At 47.6% G+C, this 24,037-nt stretch overlaps 1 protein-coding gene across 7 annotated transcripts in view; it reads left to right on the top strand.

The window, feature by feature from the left end:
* flj11011l (probable ubiquitin-conjugating enzyme E2 W-B) overlaps positions 1-24,037 on the top strand; it is a 120,099-nt gene that overhangs the window by 79,878 nt on the left and 16,184 nt on the right. For 6 of the 7 annotated variants that reach the window (XR_005462118.1, XR_005462119.1, XM_038809623.1 and 3 more), the window contains exon 5: positions 9,509-9,584. Coding sequence is in view for 5 of the 7 variants with exons in the window: in XM_038809623.1 (XP_038665551.1) it covers positions 9,509-9,584 (76 nt within the window). In the remaining 2 variants the exon portion in view is untranslated. Of the gene's footprint in view, positions 1-9,508; positions 9,585-10,174; positions 10,667-24,037 lie in introns of those variants that run through there. The other variant, XM_038809625.1, reaches the window with a different exon arrangement.

Below are 24,037 nucleotides of genomic sequence, written 5' to 3'. Positions count from 1 at the left end.
ACGGGACCTCCTCTTGTGCAAGGGTGAGCCTGATACAGTTTAAGGTGGTGCACAGGGTGCATGTGACTCGGCGAGAATGAGTAGGTTCTTTCAGGGGGTAGCAAATGAGTGTGAGGTGTATGGCTGGGGGCCAGCGAATCACGTGCCCATGTTTTGGGAAGATTCTGGGTGGGAGTGTTCGTGGTCTTAGCCAGGATAGTGGAGAAGGAGGTGGACCCGGAACCTTTGATGGCGATATTTGGGGTTTCAGAGAAGCCGGAGCTCGTGGAGAGGAGGAAGGTCGATGTCGTGGCCTTCGCCTCTCTGATTGCATGCCGGTGAATTTTGCTGGAGTAGTGGTCGGCATCGCCACCGGGGGTAGCGGCATGGTTGGGTGACCTGTACGACTTCCTGCGGTATGAGTTAAGGGGCTCAGCAGGAGAGTTTGAGAAAAGGTAGGGGATATTTGTGACCATGTTTGAGGAGCTGTTTGTCACAGCGGATGGGGAGTTGGGGGAGGGGTTGGAAAAGAGAAAAAATCTGTACAGATTGTATAGCTGATTGTTGGGAAGTATGTTTCCCGGGGTGATTATTGGCGGTAACCTGCTTTGATAAAAGTTTGTAATAAAATACTTGGGAAAAAAGAAAGAAATTAGTGCCAAATTTCAGCAGTGTGGTTGGATTGGATTTTGATTTTGTTTATTGTCACGTGTGCCGAGGTACAGTGAAAAGTATTTTTCTGCGAGCAGCTCAACAGATCATTAAGTACATGAAATGAAAATACACAATGGGGCAACACAAGGTACACAATGTAACTACATAACACCGGCATCGGGTGAAGCATGCATGGGTGTAGTGTTAATCAGGTCAGTCCATAAGAGAGTCATTTAGGAGTCTGGTGACAGTGGGGAAGAAGCTGTTTTTGAGTCTGTTCGTTTCAGTGGCCGTCGGAATGTCAGAAGGCATTTGATTAGTCTGAAAGCTGTTGACCACTTCACCAGTGTTGATGGCACTTAATATGCCAAGCAATTTAAGGTGGCAATTGATGCGAGTTGTTGCTAATTGTGTTTTATGCTTAATTTGCTCTGTTTAATCACCTTGCTCTAGAGTCACCAGGTATCTTTATGATACCACCACGAGGTTCAAGTGCTGATCAGTAACTCAATACACCAGTTAGTAAGTTTCAAATCAAAACACATTTATTATATGCACAGTCAATCACTACTCATGCATAAAACTCTACTTACTAGACTATCTCTAACACTAAAAGGCCTATACTTAGCTTTGGAAATGGCCCACCAGGTATGGGGAACAATGGCCTTTTGTTCGATTCTGAGTCTGCAGGCTTCAAGCTGGTATAGACTAGTAGCTAGGAGGGCCTATCTCGTAGTGTGCGTTGACTAGAGACTTACTTGGTTGGTGCAGCTGCTAGGCAGGTCTCTTGTTGTTGAGAGTCACGGTCAAGAAGAGAGACCCTGCCAAGAAGCTGTTAGGCCGGTCTCTCCTCGCTGAGAGCCAAGTGCCAAGAGAACAAACTGAACTTGGGGACTCTATTTTATAGTCCCCAGGGGTTTCGCGCCCTTTTGGGTGGACCCCGGATCTGGCCCCAATCAATTGGACCAAGTCCCAATCGTTTGGATCGATTTCTCCAATACTGGAGCTGTTCCCTGATCGCTGGGCGGTTCCTATGTGTCCGTTGGCCTTCCTTTGTCCTGGCTCCCGCTGGCGCCAGGGTGTCTGGTTTGGTCTCTATTAATTTAATGTTTCCAATTGTTCCTGGGGATCGCTCATTAATATACAGATGGTTGCTGGTTTTGGTTCTGTCTGGGTCTTTGCAAGTCTTAATACACAGGAAACCTTGTACCTGCTTGTTTCCCTGTGCCTGACCAGTTTTCCCTGCATTCTTAGCGGGCTTCCATTTTGGAGTCGGGAAGTGGCCAACCCAGGTGGCTACAGAGTGATGTGGGTGTTGGTTCTGTACTGTTGAATAAGCTGACGAAATAATTGAAAGGGCCTGGTGGTTATTTTCTCGGAACTAAATATTCATCAAAAGAAATATGCATTCCTTGAGAAGGGGACCTTGAGTTTGGTATTTATGTTGCCAAGAATTAAATTAAAATAAAATAAGAGTTTTCGGTCCAGTATTCTAGCCACTGTTGGGGTCTGGTTTGGGATTGCTAAAGGAAGTTTAAATTTGTGTTTCTTTATAAGAAAGGGTTAATGTTAAATATATGGGTTTTGGTTTCATTTCAAACTGTGTCTGCATTATAATGAAAAGTTTACGATGTAAAAGCACTATCAAGGGATTAAAAACTGGCTGCTTAGCAACCAGGGGCCCATACTGAAAAGCATAAATACTTGTGGTTAATTGGAACCAGGTATCTGAGAAGAAGGCAAATCTCACAAACCATGAGTAGAGAGGCAAGACCAAGGGGCAGCAGGGTAGCATGGTGGTTAGCATAAATGCTTCACAGCTCCAGGGTCCCAGGTTCGATTCCCGGCTGGGTCACTGTCTGTGTGGAGTCTGCACGTCCTCCCCCTGTGCGCGTGGGTTTCCTCCGGGTGCTCCGGTTTCCTCCCACAGTCCAAAGATGTGCGGGTTAGGTGGATTGGCCATGCTAAATTGCCCGTAGTGTCCTAATAAAAGTAAGGTTAAGGGGGGGTTGTTGGGTTACAGGTGTAGGGTGCATACGTGGGTTTGAGTAGGGTGATCATGGCTCGGCACAACATTGAGGGCCGAAGGGCCTGTTCTGTGCTGTACTGTTCTATGTTCTATATAGTAAGGGGCAGAGAACAAGTTCCTGAAGCCAAAGAACAGAGAGTTCTAGAAACCAGGGAATGAAAGAGAAGTCCTAGAAAGACTACAGTCACAGGACAAAGAACTGGAATTTGAACAGTATTCAGTTATCTGAAGTTAAAGATAGAGCTGTAGGTGCAGACCTGGTGAAGTCGGCCAGCAGAATCTGGACAACGGAAAAAATCCCAAAGTTGGCAACATTTTAATCCAGCCTATGAAGCCATGATGTTCAGTTGGCATGGTTGGGTACCTTGAATGCACATGATAATCCAAGAGCAAGAAATACTGAAAAAGAGAGATTGGAAGTCAGTCCTTGTTGAAGGCGTCCAAGAGAAAGCTTGTTTGAGAGAAAATTCTACAGCATGTTTTTTGAGAGTGGCGTTTGGAAACATTAGTGTGGAAGTCAGGGTCCCATGAGACCAGTTGCCTCAGTGTGACAAGCATCTGGGGATTTGGTGAGAAATCTACAGATGTTTCATTTGAGTGGCAGCTGGCTCTTCGTTTCAGAGTGTGGTGTGTCTGAGCACAGTTGGCCTGTTGGTTTACATGGACTGTGTACTTAACAAGAACATTATAGTATAAGATATGTTTAATAACTTGTATCATCCATAAGAATCTGTATACGGCTGTAAAGATAAAGGTGGGGTGTAGGAGTCTGACATTATAGTCAATCTTCTCATGCTTTATGTTTTACTCTTTTGGTAAAAGTTAATCGACAGCCCTGTGACTCCCATCAATCTACATCTCTAAACAAAAAATATAAGATACCGTCTATTGAACCAGGATTCCATTCTGAGACCTGACTGTCCAGTCATAACACCAGCTGGGATCATAACACACTTCCCCACTGTGTGGGGAATTGGTCAATGCAAGCAGCACAAAACTGGCGTGTAGTGAATTTTCCACCAGCCCAGTTTTTACCTTTCTTTGACTTGAAAGATATTGCCAAGATTTTGAATTTTAAACTCTGCAAAAGTGACAAGCGAATGAGTTTCAAAAACTATTGGAACTAGCAGTTTGAACTTGTAATAGGAAGAATATTTTGATAAATTGGGTCCCAATTCACTGATCTATTTTGAGCTGCTTAGATTGACCAATTTTCTGTCCCTCTTGCCACAGTTTTGCCCTTTTCACTTAATCAGTAATACTTAATTACAACATTATGCTCTCATTCACACTATTTGCTGTGCCACCTAACTTAGTGTAATTAGCAAACATGGATTGATGGTTCTACATTTTTTAATCCAAGTCATTTATAACTGAAGTGAAAAACTGAGACTCCAGTACAAATCCCTGGTGGACGTCGCTAGTTATATCCTTTCTTTTTGAGCACATACCTGTTTATCCTTATGTTTCCTACCTTGTAATTCCTTAATCATGTCTGTAGGCTGCCTCCATTTCCATGTGCTCTATTTTTTAGGAATCTCGTGTGGAGCCTCATGAATACCTTCTTGAACTCCATATAAATAACATCCATCAATTAGTTGCCTCCTTAAGAAAGATAGTGCAAGGTGAGGAAGCAAGGATCCTGCACGGCTTTATAGGGTTACAAGATAGCCAGGAATTAACTCAAAAATTGACTTAGGAGAGCTAGAAGAGGACATGAAAAAGCCCTGGTGCGAAGGATTAGAGAAAACCCCAAGGCGTTCTACACTAATGTGAGAAATAAGAGGATGATCGGAGTGAGAGTAGAGACGATCAGGGATAGTGGAGAGAAGTTGTGCCTATAGTCTGAGGAGGTTGGGGAGGCCCTAAATGAATATTTCTCTTCAGTATTCACTCGAGAGAGGGAATTTGTTGCTTATGAGAACAACATGAACCAGGTTAATAATCTCGAACAGGTTGATATTAAGAAAGAGAATGTGCTGGAAATTTTGAAAAGCATTAGGATAGATAAGTCCACTGGCCAGATGGGATATACCCAAGGTTACTACAGGAAGCGAGGGAAGCATTTACTGCGTCGTTGGCGATGTTTCTTGCGTCCTCCCTCTCCACCGGATGATTGGAGGAAGGTGAATGCTGTTCCCCTGTTCAAGAAAGGGAATAGGGACATCCCTGGGAATTACAGACCAATCAGTCTTAGTCTGTGGTGAGCAAAATACTGGAAAGAATTCTGAGACATAGCATTTATGATTATGTAGAAAAACATAGTTTGATTAAAGATAGTCAGCATGGCTTTGTGAGGGGCAGATCATGCCTCACAAGTCTCATTGAATTCTTTGAGGATGTGACAAGACACATTGATGAAGGTCGGACAGTGGATGTGGTGTATATAGATTTCAGTAAGGCATTTGATAAGGTTCCCCATGGTAGGCTCATTCAGAAAGTTAGGGGGCATGGGATGCGGGGAAATTTGGCTGGATACAGAATTGGCTGACCGAAAGAAGACAGCGAATGGTAGTGGATGGAAAGTATTCCGCCTGGAGGTCGGTGACCAGTGGTGTCCGCAGGGATCTGTTCTGGGACCTCTGCTCTTTGTGGTTTTTATAAATTATTTGGACAAGGAAGTGGAAGGGTGGGTTAGTAAGTTTGCCGACGACACGATGGTGGTGGAGTTGTAGATAGTGTTGAAGGCTGTTGCAGGTTACAACAGGACATTGACGGGATGTAGAGCTGGGCTGGGAAGTGGCAGATGGAGTTAAACCTAGATAAATGTGAAGTGATTCATTTTGGAAGGTCGAATTTCAATGCTGAATACAGGGTTAAAGGCAGGATTCTTGGAAGTGTGGAGGAATAGAGGGATCTTGGGGTCCACGTACATAGATCCCTCAAAGTTGCCACCCAGATTGATAGGATTGTTAAGAAGGCGTATGGTGTGTTGGCTTTCATTAGCAGGGGGATTGAGTTTAAGAGCCGCAAGGTTCTGCTGCAGCTTTTTAAAACCCTGGTTAGACGGTACTTGGAGTATTGCGTCCAGTTCTGGTTGCCTCATTATAGGAAGGATTTGGATGCTTTGGAGAGGGTGCAGAGGAGATTTACCAGGATGCTGCCTGCACCAGAGGGCATGTCTTATGAAGAAAGGTTGAGGGAGCTAGGGCTTTACTCACTGGAACGAAGAAGGAAGAGACGTAACAATAGAGGTGTACAAGGTGATGCGAGGCATGGATAGAGTGGATAGCCAGAGTCTTTTCCCCAGGGCGTAAATGGCTGTTACGAGGGGACATAATTTCTAAGGTAATGGGCGATGTCAGAGGTAGGTTCTTTAAATAGAGTGGTGGGTGTGTGGAATGCACTGCCAGCGGAGGTGGTGGAGTCAGTCATTTGGGACACTTAAGCGACTCTTGGACAGGCATGTGGACAGCAGTAAATTGAATTGGTGTAGGTTAGCACAGTAGCACGTGTGGGCAGTACGGTAGCAGAAGTGGATAGCACTGTGGCTTCACAGCTCCAGGGTCCCAGGTTCAATTCCCTGCTGAGTCACTGTGCGGAGTCTGCACGTTCTCCCCGTGTCTGCCATGGGTTTCCTCCGGGTGCTCCGGTTTCCTCCCACAGTCCAAAGACGTTCAGGTTAGGTGGATTGGCCATGATAAATTGCCCTTAGTGACCAAAAAGGTTAGGAGGGGTTATTAGGTTCCGGAGATAGGTTGGAAGTGAGGGCTTACGTGGATCAATGCATTCTCGATGGGCCAAATGGCCCCCTTCTGTACTGTGTTCTGTGTTATGTTGATCTTAGTTTGGGATAAATGGTTGGCACAACATTGTGGGCCAAAGGGCCTGTACTGCGCTGTACTATTCTATGTTCTGTAACAGTGTCCAGTGCTTTGATAATTGTTTGCCTGTATTCTCTGTGAACTAACAGCAAATTTTAGTCAACATATATTTCAAAAAAATAGGTACACGTCCTCAGACTTAAAAGCAGTGTGGGGCATTGGTGGAACACTGGTCACTTGCATCTAGCATTACAAAGCCATGAAGTTAAATGAACAATGAGTCTTGCTTAATCACCATTAATGAAAGTTAAAATTTCCCAAGTTAAATTTAACAGTAGAAATGCATTCAAACATTGATTTTCTCCTACCATAAAACATGTATTTTCTATCACCCTCACATTTAATTGATTTTGGACTAAAATATATAATTGCATCTTCTCTGTTTGGATTAACGGCTATTCTAGTGAATCCATAGAATAGAATCTCTACACTGCAGAAGGAGGCCATTCGGCCCTTTGAGTCTCGACTCACCCTCTGAAAGAGCATCCTATTTATGCCCCTTATCCCTGCAACCCCACCTAACCTGCACACCTTTGGACAGTGGGACTCCGAGGAAACCCACGCAGACATGGAGAGAACATGCAAACTCTAAACAGTCACCCTAGACTGGTGGGGAGGGTGGGGGGGGAAAGAATTGAGTACTTAAAATTTAATTAAAAAGTTATCTCTGTGACAAAACTGCTGGAATAATTGCAAAGCCATTGTGGAAACCTGCTCCCCAATCCTATAATCAGGGAAAAATCAACATGTCCATGAGCAGTTATTTAAGCATAACTACCTGGGATTTGTAAAAGTCAGATCATGCTTGACTAATCTAATTGATTGTTTAATGAAGTAAGAGAGAAGATTGATAAAGGTAATGCATGGGTGATGTGTGTGTGTGTATATATATATTTATATATATGGATTTTAAGCAAGTGTTTAAAATTCCAAATAAGAGGTTTGTTGACAGTGTAAGATCATGGCATGAAGGTACGTGCCGACTTAAATTTAAAGCAAAAGGTTTATGGATAGAAAACAGATATGGTAATGATTGTCTACCATCCTCCCATCTGAAAAACAATGTTGTGCCCCAAGGCCCAGTGCTAAAACTGCTGCTGCTTTTCTGTTGCACATCAATAGCTTGGATATTGGAATATAGAGTCAAACTTCAACATTTACCCATTATGCCAAACTGGGAGTGGAAAACGGTGAGGATGATTGAATCAGCTGCAGTTGGACATAGATATGCTGGCAGAATGGACAGGCAAGTGAAAGATGCAGTGCAACAGAGCAGTATGAGGTGATTCATTTTGGGGGGGGGGGGGGGGGGATAGGGAGAAGATATTGTAGACTCAATAGCACAGTTTTAAATTGTGTGCAGGACCAGAGGAATCTAGCAGATGCATATGCATGAACCTTTGAAGGTGATAGGACATATTGAGTGGTTAGCAAAGCATATGGGATCTAGGGTTTCATAAATAGAAAATTGAGTACAAAAGCAAGGAAATTATACTGAACCTTTATAAAGTCCTGATTAGGACATAACTAGAATGTTGCATACACATCTGACCACCATATGTTTGGATGGATGCTTGGATCCTGAAAAGGTTTCACAGGAGATTTACCAGAATGGTTCAAGGGATGTGCGAGTTTAACTGCAAGTTTGGCTGGAGAAGCTGGATTTTATCTTGGAGCAAAGAAGATTGAGGGGAGATTTGATAAGGGAGGACACAATTAGAAGGTAGGTAAGGAAAAATTGTTCCCATTAGCTAATAGTACAAGGACTGGGGGGGGGGGGGGGGGGGGGGGACCTTTTGGCAAGCGATGAGGTGGAATGTGAGGAATTTTTTAATGCTATAAGTGTTAATGACCTGGAACTCGCTGTCCATGAGGGTAGTGGAAGCAGAGATGATGTGAAAATGGTTGTCCTTGGCCAGGAATGTACCATAAACAAAACCAGGTTCACGGGATGTGCTTCAGTATAAAGAACCTAGTGCCGCCATCTCCCAATCTAGAAAACATGTAGAAGGAGCACCAATCAGACATTAACTTTTGAAGAACTATTTCAAAAGGAAATTGGATGGACACTTGAAAGAAATACATTTACAGGACTATGAGGACAGAGGGGGAATGGAACTGACTAGATTACTCAGTTGAGAGTAGCAAGGATGCAATAGTCTCCTTCTGCGCAGTATGGCTCTTGACAATATCTTTGGGACAAAGCGATTACAGATCCAGTGTGTGAAATGAAGTGTCTGATAGAATTTAGTATTAACCATATCCTACGGTTGGCTGGGGAGCAGGGGAGAGCACAGGTGGTAAGGCTCGAGGAGAAATGGGAGGAAGAGCTGGGGGGTGGGCGTATAGGATGCGGAGAGAGGCGATGCACAGGGTGAATTTAACCTTGTGTACGAGGATGAGTTTGATTGAATTTAAGGTGGTGCATAGGGAGCACATGATTCGTGTGAGGATGAGTGGGTTCTCCCGGGGCATGGCAGAAGGGTGCGCGAGGACCTGCAAATCACCCAGATATTTTCTGGGGCTGTGAGAAGTTGGAGATACTGGTAGGGGGTGTTTGGGACCTTATCGAAGATTGTGAGGGTAGAGGCTGGGTTGGACCCTATGGTGGTGATTTCTGGGGTATTGGAAATGCTGGAGATGACGGAGGGAAGAAAGGCCGACGTGGCCTTCGCCTCTCTTGTTTCCCAGCAAAGGATTCTGTTGGAATGATGGTCGACATCACCACCGGGGGTGGCGGCCTGGCTGGGGGACCTGTGTGACTTTCTCTGGCTGGAAAAAAATCAAGTTCAAATTGAGGAGATCGGCAGAGGGCTTTGAGATACGGTGGAGACCGTTCATGATCATGTTTGAAGAATTGTTGGTCGTGAGGGAGGGGAGGGGTGAAAAGTGGGAAAAATCTTGCACAAATGGTGAACGAAGGCATGGAGAATGTCGTCTGATTTATTTATGTTTTTGTACTTTTGAATATGTTTGGAATAAAATACATTAAAAAAAAAACATCCTATTTGCTTTATTACAGAGGCGGCCTCCTGATAATTCATTTTATGTAAGGACATGCAATAAAAATCCAAAGAAAACAAAATGGTGGTATCATGGTAGGTAGAGATACTTGAAGCATGATCTGGTGTTCAAATGTTAAATATTGTGTTTTTCTTCTGTGAAACATTTGTTTTTCCTCAATGTTCTGCTCTATTAAATACAAATTAAATGATGTTTAGATGAATTTAAGTATTGATGGAAAATATATTTTGTTAAAGCTTCTTGTCTTGCACCTCTCAGGACATTCTTAAAGAATACCAATGTCAGGGCAAACAGCATTATACCGTATGAGAAGAGAGTACTGATTGGTTTACAAATGGAATCGGATTGGTAGAGACGTTGCCACGGACAATGCACCTGTTAATGGTGACTGATAGTTAACTGTTAAGCATTGTTTGAAAATTTAAGTCAGGAGGCGATTGGCTATCACTTTTTTTTTAAGCTGAAATAGACGCAATCTGTGTACATATTATTTCTGTCTGCAAAGAGCATGGCCGTTTGTATTGAAATATGTAGCTTCCCAGTGCATCCAAATATGACACATGTGAACCCGACTGACAATCTTAAATTGGTTGCCAGAATAATTTTTAGAACAGAGGATTGCAGAATCACACCTAATGTTGGGCACTTGTTTTGTGTTTTGCAGGCAGAGGCTGATTGGGTATGGTTTGTATCATAATTGTTGCGAACAACAGAAGGGACATATGCTGTTGGTTTGATTTTGATACAGTTATGCTGACAACCAATTTAAGATTGTCAGTCAAGCTTGTAGTGTTTTGCCTTTGCGTGTACTGGGAAGCTACATGTATTAGTACACAGGGCCCTGTTCTTTTGCAGATAGAAAGAACATGTACACAAATTGCACCTGTTTCAGCTAAACAAAATAAGTAATAGCCATTTGCTGATTCATTCTTCAGAGAAACGCCTTGACCAATCAGTTAAGCAGCCAAGTTAAAATTTTCAAACAATGCTAGGCAGTTAACTGTCATCACCATACAATGCACTCTCCATGGTAGTCCTTTGAGTCCACTTACCAACCAATTAGTACTCTTTTCATACAGGATAAAGTTGCTTTTACTCTGACATTGATATTCTTGAGATTGTCTTGACGAGTGCAAAATAAAAAGCTTTGACAACATGTCTTTCTTCAGCAATACTCAAGTTTTGTACTAACAAATGACTAAGTAGAAATAGGTGACACACTAAATTTTGAATGAATTCTTTTCCAGTTTCACAACTTTGTTTGTAAATTTGTTTGTGTTGGATGATGTAATAGATTACAAAGCTAACCTTAAAAACTGGTAATTGAATCTAAAAGGGAATAAATAGACTTGCTGAGCCATGAGGGCTTTCATATCCTATCCCGAATACAGTGTTCAGTTTTGGGCACTGAACCTGAGGGAATATATATTTAGTTTGGCGGGAGAGCCATGCATGTTCACCACAATGCTACTAAAGCTTAGAATTAAATGAAAATAGAAGACATGAACTTTAATTTCAAGGTTGAGAGGTGATCTAGTTTAGGTCTTAAATTATAAATATATCTTTACGTAGCAATGATATGTCCAGAAATATTTCACAAGAGCATTAAAAGCACAATTCAATGTCAAACAACAGAGTGTGATATGAAGGAAGGTAGCCAAAAGTTTGCTCTGAGGTTTTAATTAGCATCTGAAAGCAATGGAGTGATAGTCAGAGGGATGTTGAGGGAATTCCAGGATTTGAGGCCTGGATTGCTGAAGGCACAACTGCTAACAGTGGAGTGATTGAACATCCACAATTTTAAGAGACCAGAATTGGATGGGTGTCGTATCAGAGTTGTGGAGATGGAGATTACAACAATAGGGAAGGATAAGGTTGTGGAGGGATTTAAAAACGAGGATGAAATTTTTAAAATCAAAATGTTGCTTGACCAGGAACCAATGTAGGTCAGCAAGCGCAAAGGTGATAGGTGAATGAGCCTTGGCTCAAATAAGGATACAGGCAGTGGAGATTCTGATCACCAGGTTTACAGGGAGTAGAATATAGGAGAGCAACCAGGATTGCGTCAAAATTAGAGGTAATGACGGCATGAATGGGGATTTCAGCAGCAGATGACCTGATGGCACGACAAACCCATGCAATGTTATGGAAATGGGCATTCTTGGTGATGGTGTGGATATGTGGTTGGAAGCATACTTCTGTCAAATATGACACCTAAATTGCCATCAATTTGATTCAACATTGGACAGTGTCCAGGGAGTGACATGGAGTTAGTAAATAGTGAATGGAATTTGGAGTGGGGAACAAAGGCAATGGCTTCAGCCTTTCCAATATTTAATTGGAGGATATTTGCACTCATCTAGTATTGGATGTCTGATGAGCAGTCTGATAATTTAGCAAAATTGGAGGGGCCAGGAGAGACAGTGATGAGGTGGGTATTGTCTGTATGCAAGTGAGAACTAATGATTTGCTTTTGGAGATTGTAAAGGAGCATATAGCTGAGAAATAGGAAGGGGTAAAGGATCGATCTTCACAGATAATTGTGCAGGAGCATGGAGGAGGTACTCTGGCTACAATTCGATAGATAAGAACAGAACCAGATGAGTATAGTCCCACTCAGCTGGACAACAGGAGAGGCGTTGAAAGGCGAAGACATAGTCCACCATGTCAAAAGCTGCAGATCGTTTGCGAAGGGTGAGCAGAGTTAATTTGCCTTTGTCACAGACATCAGGATTTTAAAAAAAATATTTCTATTCAACTTTTTTAATGTTATACATAAACAGTGAAACAATAACAGCCCCCAACAGCCATCACCTAACAACTGATGGTAACTAGCTCTTTAAAGTACAGAATCAATGGCTGCCATCTCCGGTAGAACCCCTCAATTGCCCCCCTCCGTGTACTTAACTTTCTCGAGATATAAAAAAACTCACTCCATTAAGATTCCTCAGCCGCACTGAGATGCTGACCTCCACCCCACCAGCACCTGCCTTTGAGGAAACAAGTGAGGCGAAGGCCAGACCATCCGTGTCTGCAGCTCTGGCAGGTATGACACCCCATATATGGCCCCAAGGGCTTCAATTCAATTTGTAGAATCGGCCGCATGGAGCTAAAGAAGGAGATCCAAAAGCCCGCAAGTTGAGGACACGACTAGAACATGTGCACATGGTTAGCCGGACTTCTCCCACATCGCTCACAATCCTTATCCACTCCCACAAACAACCTGTTCATCCTACATTTGGTCAAATGGGCTCTATGCGTTAGCTTCAACTGTATCAACCCTAACCTCGCACATGACTTGGGGCGGTACGGTGGCACAGTGGTTAGCACTGCTGCCTCTCAGCTCCAGGGACCCGTGTTCAATTCAGGCCTCGGGTAACTGTCTGTGTGGAGTTTGCACTTTCTCCCTGTTACTACGTGGGGTTCCTCCGGATGCTCTGGTTTACTCCCACAGTACAACGAAGTGCAGGTTAGGTGAATCGGCCATGTTACATTGCCCCTAAGTGTCTAAAAGGTTAGGTGGGGTTACTGGGTTACAGGGATAGGGTAAAGGCGTGGGCTTAAGTAGGTTCCTCTTTCCAGGGGCCGGTGCAGACTCGATGGGCTGAATGGCCTCTTTCTGCACTGTAGGGATTCTATGATTCACTCTACACGAAGCCTTGCACCACACAGCATCCTCCAGCTCCGACCCCAACTTCTCCTCTCACTTGGCCTTAGCCCCCTCCACAGACACCGCATCTTCCACCATAATCCTACTATAAATCCCCGATGCCAGTGACAAAACCCTCTCCAACAATGAGGACGGGAGCACCACTGGGAATGTCAAAAAGATTTTTTCGCACAATTGCGAACCTGTAGGCATCTATAAATATCCACCTCTGAAAGCCCAAATTTCTCCTCCAAGCTCGCAAATCACCCCTCCAAAACAAGTCCTTCATCCCTTCCACCCCCCTTATCCCATCCACTGAATCTAGCATTCAACCTCTCCAGTTCAAACATGTGGTTCACACAGATCGGCGCCAGCTTCGCTACCACCCCAATTTAAAGTGCGTACTAAAGTATCTCCATATCTTCAGTAGGGGAGGCGGTGACATTGTGGTATTGTCGCTGGACTAGTAATCCAGCGACCTAGGGTGATGATCTGGGGAAAAGGGTTTGAATCCCACTGTGGCAGGTGATGGAATTTAAACTCAATAAAATGCCTGGAATTAAAAGTCTAATGATGACCATGAAACCATTGTTGATTGCCATAATAACCCATCTGGATAATTAATGCCCTTTAGTGAAGGAAATCTGCCAGCCTTACCTGATCTGGCCTACATGTGACTCCAGACCCACAGCAATGTGGTTGACTCTTAACTGCCCCCTCAAAAGCAATTAGGGATGGCAGTAAATGTTGCCGCAGCCTGCGACGCCCGCACCCCACAAAAGTGTGGAGGCCACCACCTGGTTCGCTGAGTATTTCCCCGGCAAAAATGACAGCGACGCAGTCATTAACCTCGTAACCCGATCTCCTGCTAAATCCAACCATATCTGCACCGATGCAGCCTCGGGATCCCAACATAATCTCAGCATCTGCTGCCCAGTAATAATAATATATCCAGTTCAGCCGCTTTACTCGCCCAAATAAAGAACAAAATCAATTTCTCTCCTCTTCTCCCTCCCCCCCCCCCCCCCAAAAAAAAGGATTTCGGCAGGAAACCCCGGTAACCTGGATCAAAAAGAGGAACCATGGCAAAACATTCATCTTTACTGAGACTGAATTCTGCCCACCAATGACCGAGGGAGACTATCCAATCTCTAAGTCAGCTGGTGCCCTGCTCACCAAACTCCTAAAATTCAACTTCTGGAGTTGGGCCCAATCCCGAGTTACCTGTACCCCCAGGTACCTAAAATGGGAACCCGTTAAGCAGAACGGTCAGCAACCCCCCCAGAACAGCTACCCTGCCTAGCGAAGTGACCGGAAAACAGTCACTTTTCTCCCAATTCAATTTATATCCTGAAAAAGCCCCAAACCACTTGAGCAGCGTCATGATATCAACCATTGCACGGATCGGATCCATCATGTACAAAAGAAGATCATCAGAATACAAGGAGAACCTGCGTTTCTCTCTCTTCCCCCCCCCCCCCCCCCCCCCCATTATCCCTTTCCACTTATCTGATGCTCTCAGGACAATGACCAAAGGCTCAATTGCCAATGCAAACAAAAGGGGGGACATGGGGCACCCCTGCCTTGTTCCCCTGTGAAGCCAAAAGTATCCCGAACTTGCGTTATTTGTACAGACACTGCCGTGTACAACAACCGAGCCCTCCACTTGAGTTTAGGCCCTATCCCAAACCGCTCCAAAACCGCAAAGAAATACCCCCACTCTATTCTACCCTATCAAAAGCCTTCTCTGCATCTAATGCCACAATAACCTCTCCCTTCTGCCGGGGACAATGCCATGTTTAAAAGCCACCTCACGTTAAATGACCACTGCCGACCCTTCACCCGTCTGATCCTTCCCATTAACCTGAAGGAGACACTTCTCCAACCTCAACGCTAAGATCTTGGCCAAGATCTTTGCATCCAAATTTAAAGATATTGGGTTGTACAGTCCATGCTCTACTGGGTCCTTGTCCTTCTTTAGCAAAAGCGAGATGGACGCTTGCATTATTGTCCATGAAAGAGACCCCTGTGCTACCGAATCCTCAAACATCTCAGCCAATAACAGCAATAGCCAATCAGCAAACCTTTTATAAAATTCCACTGGGAACCCATCTGGCTCGGTGCCTTACCAGTCTGCATTCACGCAAAAGCTGTCCAAACCTGCTCCACCCCAAATGGCTTCTCCAACCCTTCCTTTTTAAAAAAAAATAATTTTTATTGGAATTTTTTACAGAAAATATAAAATATAACAACAAACAATGAAATGCAACAAAATAACCCATAACAACTGTCACACCCCCCCAGACCGTATCAACGCATGTCTCATATTCCCCCCAACCCCAACAAGAGAACTTAAAAATAAATTAAAATTAAATAAACAAACATAGTCATCATCTCTTCCCCCCCCCCCCCGGGTTGCTGCTGCTACTGTCCCAGTACCCTATTGTTGAGCCAGAAAGTCGAGGGAAGGTTGCCACCGCCTAAAGAACCCTTGTACCGATCCTCTCGGGGCGAATTTGACCTTCTCTAGCTTAATAAAACCCGCCATGTCATTGATCCAGGTCTCCACGCTTGGGGACCTCGCATCCTTCCATTGTAGCAAAATCCTTCGCCGGGCTACTAGGGACGCAAAGGCCAGAACACCGGCCTCTTTCGCCTCCTGCACTCCCGGCTCCACCCCAACCCCAAAAATCGCGAGTCACCATCCTGGCTTGACCCTGGATCCCACCACCCTTGACACCGTCCTCGCCACCCCCTTCCAGAACTCCTCCAGTACCGGGCATGCCCAGAACATATGGGCATGGTTCGCTGGACTCCCCGAGCACCTGACACACCTGTCTTCACCCCCAAAGAACCTACTCATCCTCGTCCCAGTCATGTGGGCCCGGTGCAGCACCTTGAATTGGATGAGGCTAAGCCGCGCACACGAGGAGGAAGAATTAACCCTCTCCAGTGCATCAGCCCATGTCCCATCTTCGATCTGTTCCCCCAGTTCCCCCTCCCGCTTAGCTTTCAGCTCCTCTACTGACGCCTCCTCCACCTCCTCCACCTCCTGCATAACCTTGTAGATATCAGATATCTTCCCCTCTCCGACCCAGACCCCCGAAAGCACCCTGTCACTCACCCCCCTCGTGGGAAGCGAAGGGAATCCCTCCACCTGCCGTCTAGCAAATGCCTTTACCTGCAGATACCTGAACATGTTTCCCGGGGGAGCCCAAATGTCTCCTCCAACTCCCCCAGGCTCGCAAACCTCCCATCAATAAACAGGTCCCTCAGCTGTCTGATGCCAGCTCTGTGCCAACCCTGAAATCCCCCATCAATGTTCCCCAGGATGAACCTATGGTTCCCCCTTAACGGAGCATCCATCGAGCCCCCCACTTCTTCCCTATGTCGCCTCCACTGCCCCCAAATCTTGAGGGTAGCCGCCACCACCGGACTCGTGGTATACCTCGCAGGAGGGAACAGCCACGGCGCCGTTACCAGGGCCCCCAGGCTTGTATCCCCACAGGACGCTCTCTCCATCCGTTTCCATGCTGTCCCCCCCCCCCCCCCCTCCATCACCCACTTGTGCACCATCGACACGTTGGCCGCCCAGTAGTACCCCGAGAGGTTGGGCAACGGCAGCCCCCCCCCCCCCATCTCTACTCCGCTCCAAGAAGACCCTCTTCACCCTCAGGGTCCCATGCGCCCAAACAAAGCTTATGATGCTGCTGGTCACCCTTCTAAAAAAAGGCCCTAGGGATAAAGATGGGCAAACACTGGAAGAGGAACAAGAACCTCGGGAGAACCGTCATTTTGACGGACTGCACTCTACCCCCAACGATAGCGGCGCCATGTCCCACCTTTTAAATTCCTCCTCCATCTGCTCCACCAGCCTGGTAAAATTAAGCTCATGGAGAGTCCCCGAACTCCTGGCCACCTGCACCCCCAGATATCTGAAACTCTTCACTGCCCTCTTAAACGGGAGCCTCCCAATTCCCTCCTCCTGATCTCCCGGGTGTACTACAAATACCTCGCTCTTGCCTAAATTTAACTTGTAGCCCGAGAAGCCCCCAAATTCCGCCAACAGCTCCATCACCCCCGGCATTCCCCCCTCTGGGTCCGCCACACATAACAGCAGGTCATCCGCATACAGCGATACCCGATGTTCCTCCCCACCCCGCACCAGACCCCTCCATCTCCCTGACTCCCTCAACGCCATAGCCAGAGGTTCAATCGCCAGTGCAAAGAGCAAGGGGGACAGGGGGCACCCCTGCCTGGTCCCACGGTAGAGCCTAAAGTACTCCGATCTCCTTCCATTTGTAACTACACTCGCCATCGGAGCCGCGTAGAGCAGCCTCACCCATTTGATGAATCCCTCCCCAAATCCGAACCGCTCCAGCACCTCCCACAGGTACCCCCACTCAACTCTATCAAACGCTTTCTCTGCGTCCAGCGCCACGACTATCTCCACCTCCCCCTCCACTGCCGGCATCATGATAACATTTAGCAGTCTCCGCACATTCGTGTTGAGCTGCCGTCCCTTGACAAATCCTGTCTGATCTTCGTGTATCACCCCGGCACACAATCCTCTATCCTGGTTCCCAGGATCTTCGCCAGCAACTTGGCGTCAACATTGAGGAGCTAGATAGGCTGGTATGATCCACACTGCAAGGGGTCCTTATCCCGCTTTAAGATCAGAGAGATCAGTGCCCGCGACATCGTCAGGGGCAAAGCCCCCCCCTCCCATGCCTCATTGAAGGCTCGCACCAACAGGGGGCCCACCAGATCTGCATACTTTTTATAAAATTCCACCGGGAACCCGTCCGGCCCTGGGGCCTTACCTGACTGCATTTGTCCAATCCCCTGACTAGCTCCTCCAACTCTATCGGCGCCCCCAGCCCCTCTACCAGCTCCTCTTGAACCCTTGGGAAACATAGCCTGTTCATGAAGCTCTCCATCCCCCCGTCCCCATCGGAAGTTCCGACCAGTACAGTTCCTCGTAGAAGTCCCTAAAGACCCCATTTACTTCTGTCCCCTTCTGCACTACATTCCCACCCCCATCCGTCACTCCACCAATTTCCCTAGCAGCATCTCGCCTACGGAGCTGATGCGCCAACATCCTGCTCGCCTTCTCCCCATAGTCATATACCGCGCCCTCCTCCACTGTGTCTCCGCCTTTCTGGTGGTCAACAAGTCAAATTTGGCCTGCAAACTACGCCGTTCCCCCAGCAACCCCTCCTCCGGTGCCTCCGCGTATCTCCTGTCCACATCCAGAAGCTCCCCCACCAGCCTCTCCCTCTCCTTCCTCTCCCTCCTTTCCCTATGGGCCCGGATGGAGATCAGCTCCCCCCGGATCACTGCTTTCAGACCCTCCCAGACCATCCCCACCCGGACCTCCCCTGTGTCATTGGTATCAAGATACCCCTCAATACTTCTCCGGACCCTCCTATGCACCACCTCATCAGCCAACATCACCACATCCAGGCGCCAGGGCGGGCGCTGGTCCCGCTCCTCCCCCATCTCCAGATCAACCCAGTGCGGAGCATGGTCTGAAATCGCTATGGCCGAATACTCGGCATCCTGCACCCTCGGGATCAATCCCCTGCTCAGGACGAAAAAATCTATTCGTGAATAAACCGTATGGACATGAGAGAAAAAGGAATACTCCCGCGCTCTCGGTCTCCCAAACCTCCAGGGATCCACCCCTCCCATCTAGTCCATGAATCCCCTCAGTACTTTGGTTGCCGCCGGTCCCTACCCGTCCTTGAACTGGACCGGTCCAGTGGGGGATCCAGCACTGTGTTAACGTCTCCCCCCATGATCAGACCCCCTGCCTCCAGGTCCGGAATGCGGCCCAACAAGCGCCTCATGAAGCCGGCATCATCCCAATTCGGGGCACATACATTAACCAGCACCACCTTCTCCCTGCAGCCTACCCTTCACCATAATATATCTGCCCTCCTTGTCCGACACCACCTCAGCCGCCGCGAACGCCACCATCTTCCCCACCAGAATCGCCACCCCCCGGTTCTTCGCGTCCAATAGTGAGTGAAAAACCTGCCCCACCCACCCCTTCCTCAGACGAACCTGGTCCGCCACCTTCAAGTGGGTCTCCTGGAGCATAGCCACGTCCGCCTTCAACCCCTTCAGATGAGAAAATACCCTAGTTCTCTTAACCGGCCCATTCAGCCCCCTCGCGTTCCAGGTAATCAGCCGGATCAGAGGGCAACCCGCCCCCCTCCCCTGCCGGCTAGCCATAGCTTATTGACTGCTCTCCCCAGGCCAGCTCGCCCCGCCCGACCCGTTCCCCATGGCAATACCGCCTCTCCTCTACCACCCCCGGCCCACACCAGCTCCTTCCTGACCATTCCAGCAGCAACCCGGTATCCCCCCCCCAGGCTAGGACCCCTCCTAGCTGCGACGCACCCTCCATGGTACTTCCGTGAGTCAGCTGACTTCTGCTGACCCCGGCAGCTCCCGCCAAAACCCATCCCCTCCCGGCATGGGGTCATCCCCCTCTTGCCACACCTCCTTGGCACCGCTTCAGCGCGGGAAAGAAAACCAGTAGAGGCCACGCCCCCACCTCCAGCTCTGCCCCCCCTGCCCCGCGGCGCGGGAAACCAGAGGAACGCCCGCGCTTTCACACTGCCACACCCCACCCTTCTGACGCAGCTCCCCAAAATCCAGTTTCACCCCAACCCCCAGCCCCGTACTGAAGAGAACATATAAAATACAAACCCCCAACATTCCCCACATACCCCACACCCATACCCAACAGACAGACCCACCCGGAAACAGAGCAAAAAGAAAACCAGCATAAAAAACACACATGTCAAAGTTAAAGAACAGCAACAGCGAAAACAGCAACGGCCATAGTGTGTCCCCAGGCCCTAGTTCGAGTCCAGCTTCTCCGCCTGTACAAAGGCCCACGCCTCCTCCGGGGACTCGAAGTAGTGGTGCCGGTCCTTGTATGTCACCCACAGGCGCGCAGGCTGCAGCATTCCAAATCTGACCTGCTTGGCATGCAGCACCGCCTTCGTCCGGTTGAACCCGGCCCGCCGCTTAGCCACCTCCGTACTCCAGTCCTGGTAGATTCTCACTACCGAATTCTCCCCCTTGCTGCTCCTCTCTTTCTTGGCCCAGCGCAGCACACACTCCCGGTCGCTGAATCGATGGAACCGCACCAGCACCGCCCTCGGGGGCTCATTTGCCTTAGGCCTCCTGGCCAGCACTCTGTGAGCTCCCTCAAGCTCCAGGGGCAAATGGAAAGACCCCGCCCCCATCAACGAGCTCAACATCGTGGTCACATACGCCGGGAGATCCGACCCCTCCAGCCCCTCCGCCAGGCCCAGGATCCTCAAATTCTTTCGCCTCGTGGAACTTCACTTTCCCCACGAGGACCACGGCCTCCTCCTCCCTTTCAGCGGCCTGCTGCTGCAACTCCCGAATGGACGCCGCCTGGGTCCCAAGCAGCTTGTTGGTAGTCGCATTCAGGGAGTCCAGCAGCTCAGCCTTCAGCTCCGCAAAACAGCGCAGAAGAGAGGCCTGCTGCTCCTGCGCCCACTTCCACCAGTCCTCGGGTGTTCCGCCGGCTGCCATTTTGTCCTCCTTCCCCCGCTTTTCTTGGGGAGCTGCTGCAGCTTTTTCCTTTGTCCCACTCCGGGTGAGCACCATAAATTATGGGGAATGCTCCTCTAGACACCTTCCCCCACCGGGATTCGTCGAAACAGCGCCGTTTGGGGCCCTCAAATCGGCCCAAAAGTCCTTAAGTAGCGGGAGCTGCCGAACGTGCGGCTTAGCTCCGCATAGCCGCAACCGGAAGTCTTCTCCAACCCTTCCTGATCCTCTTCCTCCATCTTAGGACACTCTAGCCCGTCCCGAAACTCCCGCATATCTGACTCCCCAGGTTGATCTGACCGAGAGATTCTTGTAAAACACCTCAAGCACAGTGCACAGGCACCAGTCCACCTCCCGAATCTGAACAAGTCTTGGGAGGCAGCCTCCCATCTCAAATGACCGGCCAAGAGCCCCCCCCCCCTTCCCCGAGCGCTGCAGTGACGCACCGACTTATCAGTCAATTATCTTCAACTTCTTTCTATTAGCCAGAAGCTTGGGAATGGGGTCACGTAAGTACCTTCCATCCACCTCCAAACTCTTGTCCACCAACCTTTGCTGCTCTTTCCTCTCTTCCCTATCCACCTGCACCTTATGCGAGATTATCTCCCCTTTCACCAACGCCTTTAGGACCTCCCACAGCACCAAGGGTGACACCTCCCTATTCTTCAACTCTACGTAGGGGTACACGTCTCCAAAAATCTGTCCTGCTCTACCCATGTCGGTGCTACCACCAAGAAAGCACAGCAGCGCCTATACTTCCTCAGGAAACTAAGGAAATTCGGCATGCCCACATTTACTCTTACCAACGTTTACAGATGAACCATAGAAAGCATCCTATCTGGCTGCATCACAGCCCGGTATAGCAACTGCTCGGCCAAAGACCGCAAGAAACCTCAGAGTCGTGAACACAGCCCATTCCATCACACAAACCTGCCTCCCATCCATTGAGTCCATCTGCACCTCCTGCTGCCTGGGAAAGCGGGCAGCATAATCAAAGACCCCCTCCCACCCTGCTTACTCACTCTTCCAGCTTCTTCCAGTGGGCAGGAGATACAAAAGTCTGAGAACACGCACGAACAGACTCAAAAACAGCTTCGTACCCGCTGTTACCAGACTCCTAAACGACCCTCTTATGGACTGACCTCATTAACATTACACCCCTGTATGCTTCACCCGATGCTGGTGTTATCTGTACCTTGTGTTACCCTATTATGTATTTTCTTTTATTTCCTTTTCTTTTCATGTACTTGATGATCTGTTGAGCTGCTCGCAAAAAATACTTTTCACTGTACCTTGGTACGCATGACGATAAACAAAATCCAAATGCTCATCAATCACCGTAGCCATCTTCACACGCAATCCCAAATCTGCTAACAATCCCACATCCAAGCTCCATGCTGGCCGCTGAGCCATTCCATCTCCAAAGCCACATCCACCAGGTGTGGAGCATGACCTGAAATGACTCGCAAAGTATTCCGCTTCCCTCACGCCTGGCAGCGTAGACCTCTCCATCACCAAAACGTTGATGCACATTATGCACACACAGGAGAGAAAAAGGAGAATTCCCTGCCCCTCAGGGTGCAAAAAAAAAAAAAAAAAAAAAAAAAAAAATGCAGACCCCCCCCCCCCCCCCCCCCCCCCCCCCCAATCACCTTGATGAATACTGTCAGTTCCCTTGCTACTCCCAAAGGGGCCAGTAACTTTGGCTTAAACCGATCCAACTTCGCGTTCAGAATACTATTCAAATCCACCCCCCCCCCCCCCCCCCCCCCCCCAGTGATTTTCTGGAGCAAATGTTCGAAAATTTAGCCAGGTCGGGGACTTCATTGAAGGAAAAGTAGTCATCGTGGTTGAGGCAAGGAGGAGCCTGAGGGGAGGTGTTTGTGGGCAAGGGGAAGAAAGAGGCAGATTACAGATGGAATCCACCTTATTGACAAGGAAATCCATAAGCATCTTGAACTGTTGGAGGATTTTAGGGGTGAAAGGTTCAAAGAAATGGGTTGTAAAGGAGCTGCAAGTTACCTTTGGTTTTGTCCTCCAGGTTAGTTTTCAGTTTGTGATAAAGGGCCAAAGCAATTGTGTAACCCGGGTTCAATTCTGGCCTTGGGTAATTGTCTGTGTGGAGTTTGTCCATTCTACCCGTGTCTGCATGGGACATGGCCGGTAAAAGGGTAGGCAGATAGGACCTCTAGAGTGCAGTTTGGGGTAATAGTTAATTTTCCAGGGTTGGATGCAGCAAGAAGTGGGGTTCTTAAAGGACTTTTCTAAATTGGCGTCTTGCTAAAGGGTGTAACTCAGGATTATTTGTTTATTTTATATCTTCACACCCATTGTTAGCATTTTGAACATTGCATGCCAGTGCTGTAAAGATTAACAGGCTCAATATGACACAGTTCACTTGTTTAAAGGGTGTAACTCAGGATTATTTGTTTATTTTATATCTTCAGACCCATTGTGAGCATTGCATGCATTGCAGCGCTATAAAGATTAACAGGCTCAATATGACACAGTTCACTTGTTCAAAACCTAACATGACCTCAGATAGGAAATTAAACTTAAAATTTCCACTTCAGAAACAGGAGCCATAACTGATGAACTAAAAACACGGCCAGACAGAATATCACTGGATGTCTCTCAATACTGTTTCCCAGTTAAATATGGAACAGACTGAAAACATGCTTTAAATAAAATCCGTGTTGGACTCAACTCAGCTGACCAATTTGCAAAGCGTGCAGACACGTTCCATTCCATACACCTGTAACATTGTACCGGCTCCTGGATACACAAGTTTGTACTTTAGTCACCAGCTAATGCCATCGTTGGTGAACAATTGAAATCCCGATAAAGCAAGAAGCAAATGTCCTTGCGGTACAGGAGCCAATTCAGCTGATGGAGTCCATGTAGCCACAGGTCACAGACGGATGCTTGGGATGAGTACAAAGGAAGAGGTTGTGAGCAACAGGGAGGAGGGGAGGTGATTTTTAAAAAGAAGCGTTCTTTAAGGACAAGAGCCCCGATGTGGAGAGACAATTCGGAAGTGGAAGGAGTGGACAATAGGGGCTTATAGGAGTGGAGGAGGCTGAAAGGCAGGGTTAACTGAGAGAATGATAAAGGACGCACGGGATTTTCCAGTGACACACTGAACTCAAATAACATAGATCCTGATGCTGAACGCAGTAGCAGAAAATGCCACCCAAAGAGAATTTTACAGGTCACTGGCTGCAAACTACACTGGCCCTGAGATGCAAGGATGTCCATGGCACCAGCTTCTGCATCAGC

The sequence above is a fragment of the Scyliorhinus canicula genome, chromosome 10 (assembly GCF_902713615.1).
Source record: "Scyliorhinus canicula chromosome 10, sScyCan1.1, whole genome shotgun sequence".
In the NCBI taxonomy this organism is placed as follows: domain Eukaryota; kingdom Metazoa; phylum Chordata; class Chondrichthyes; order Carcharhiniformes; family Scyliorhinidae; genus Scyliorhinus; species Scyliorhinus canicula.
The sequence above is the reverse complement of the archived record's forward strand: the minus strand, read 5'-3'. Positions and strand labels throughout refer to the sequence as shown.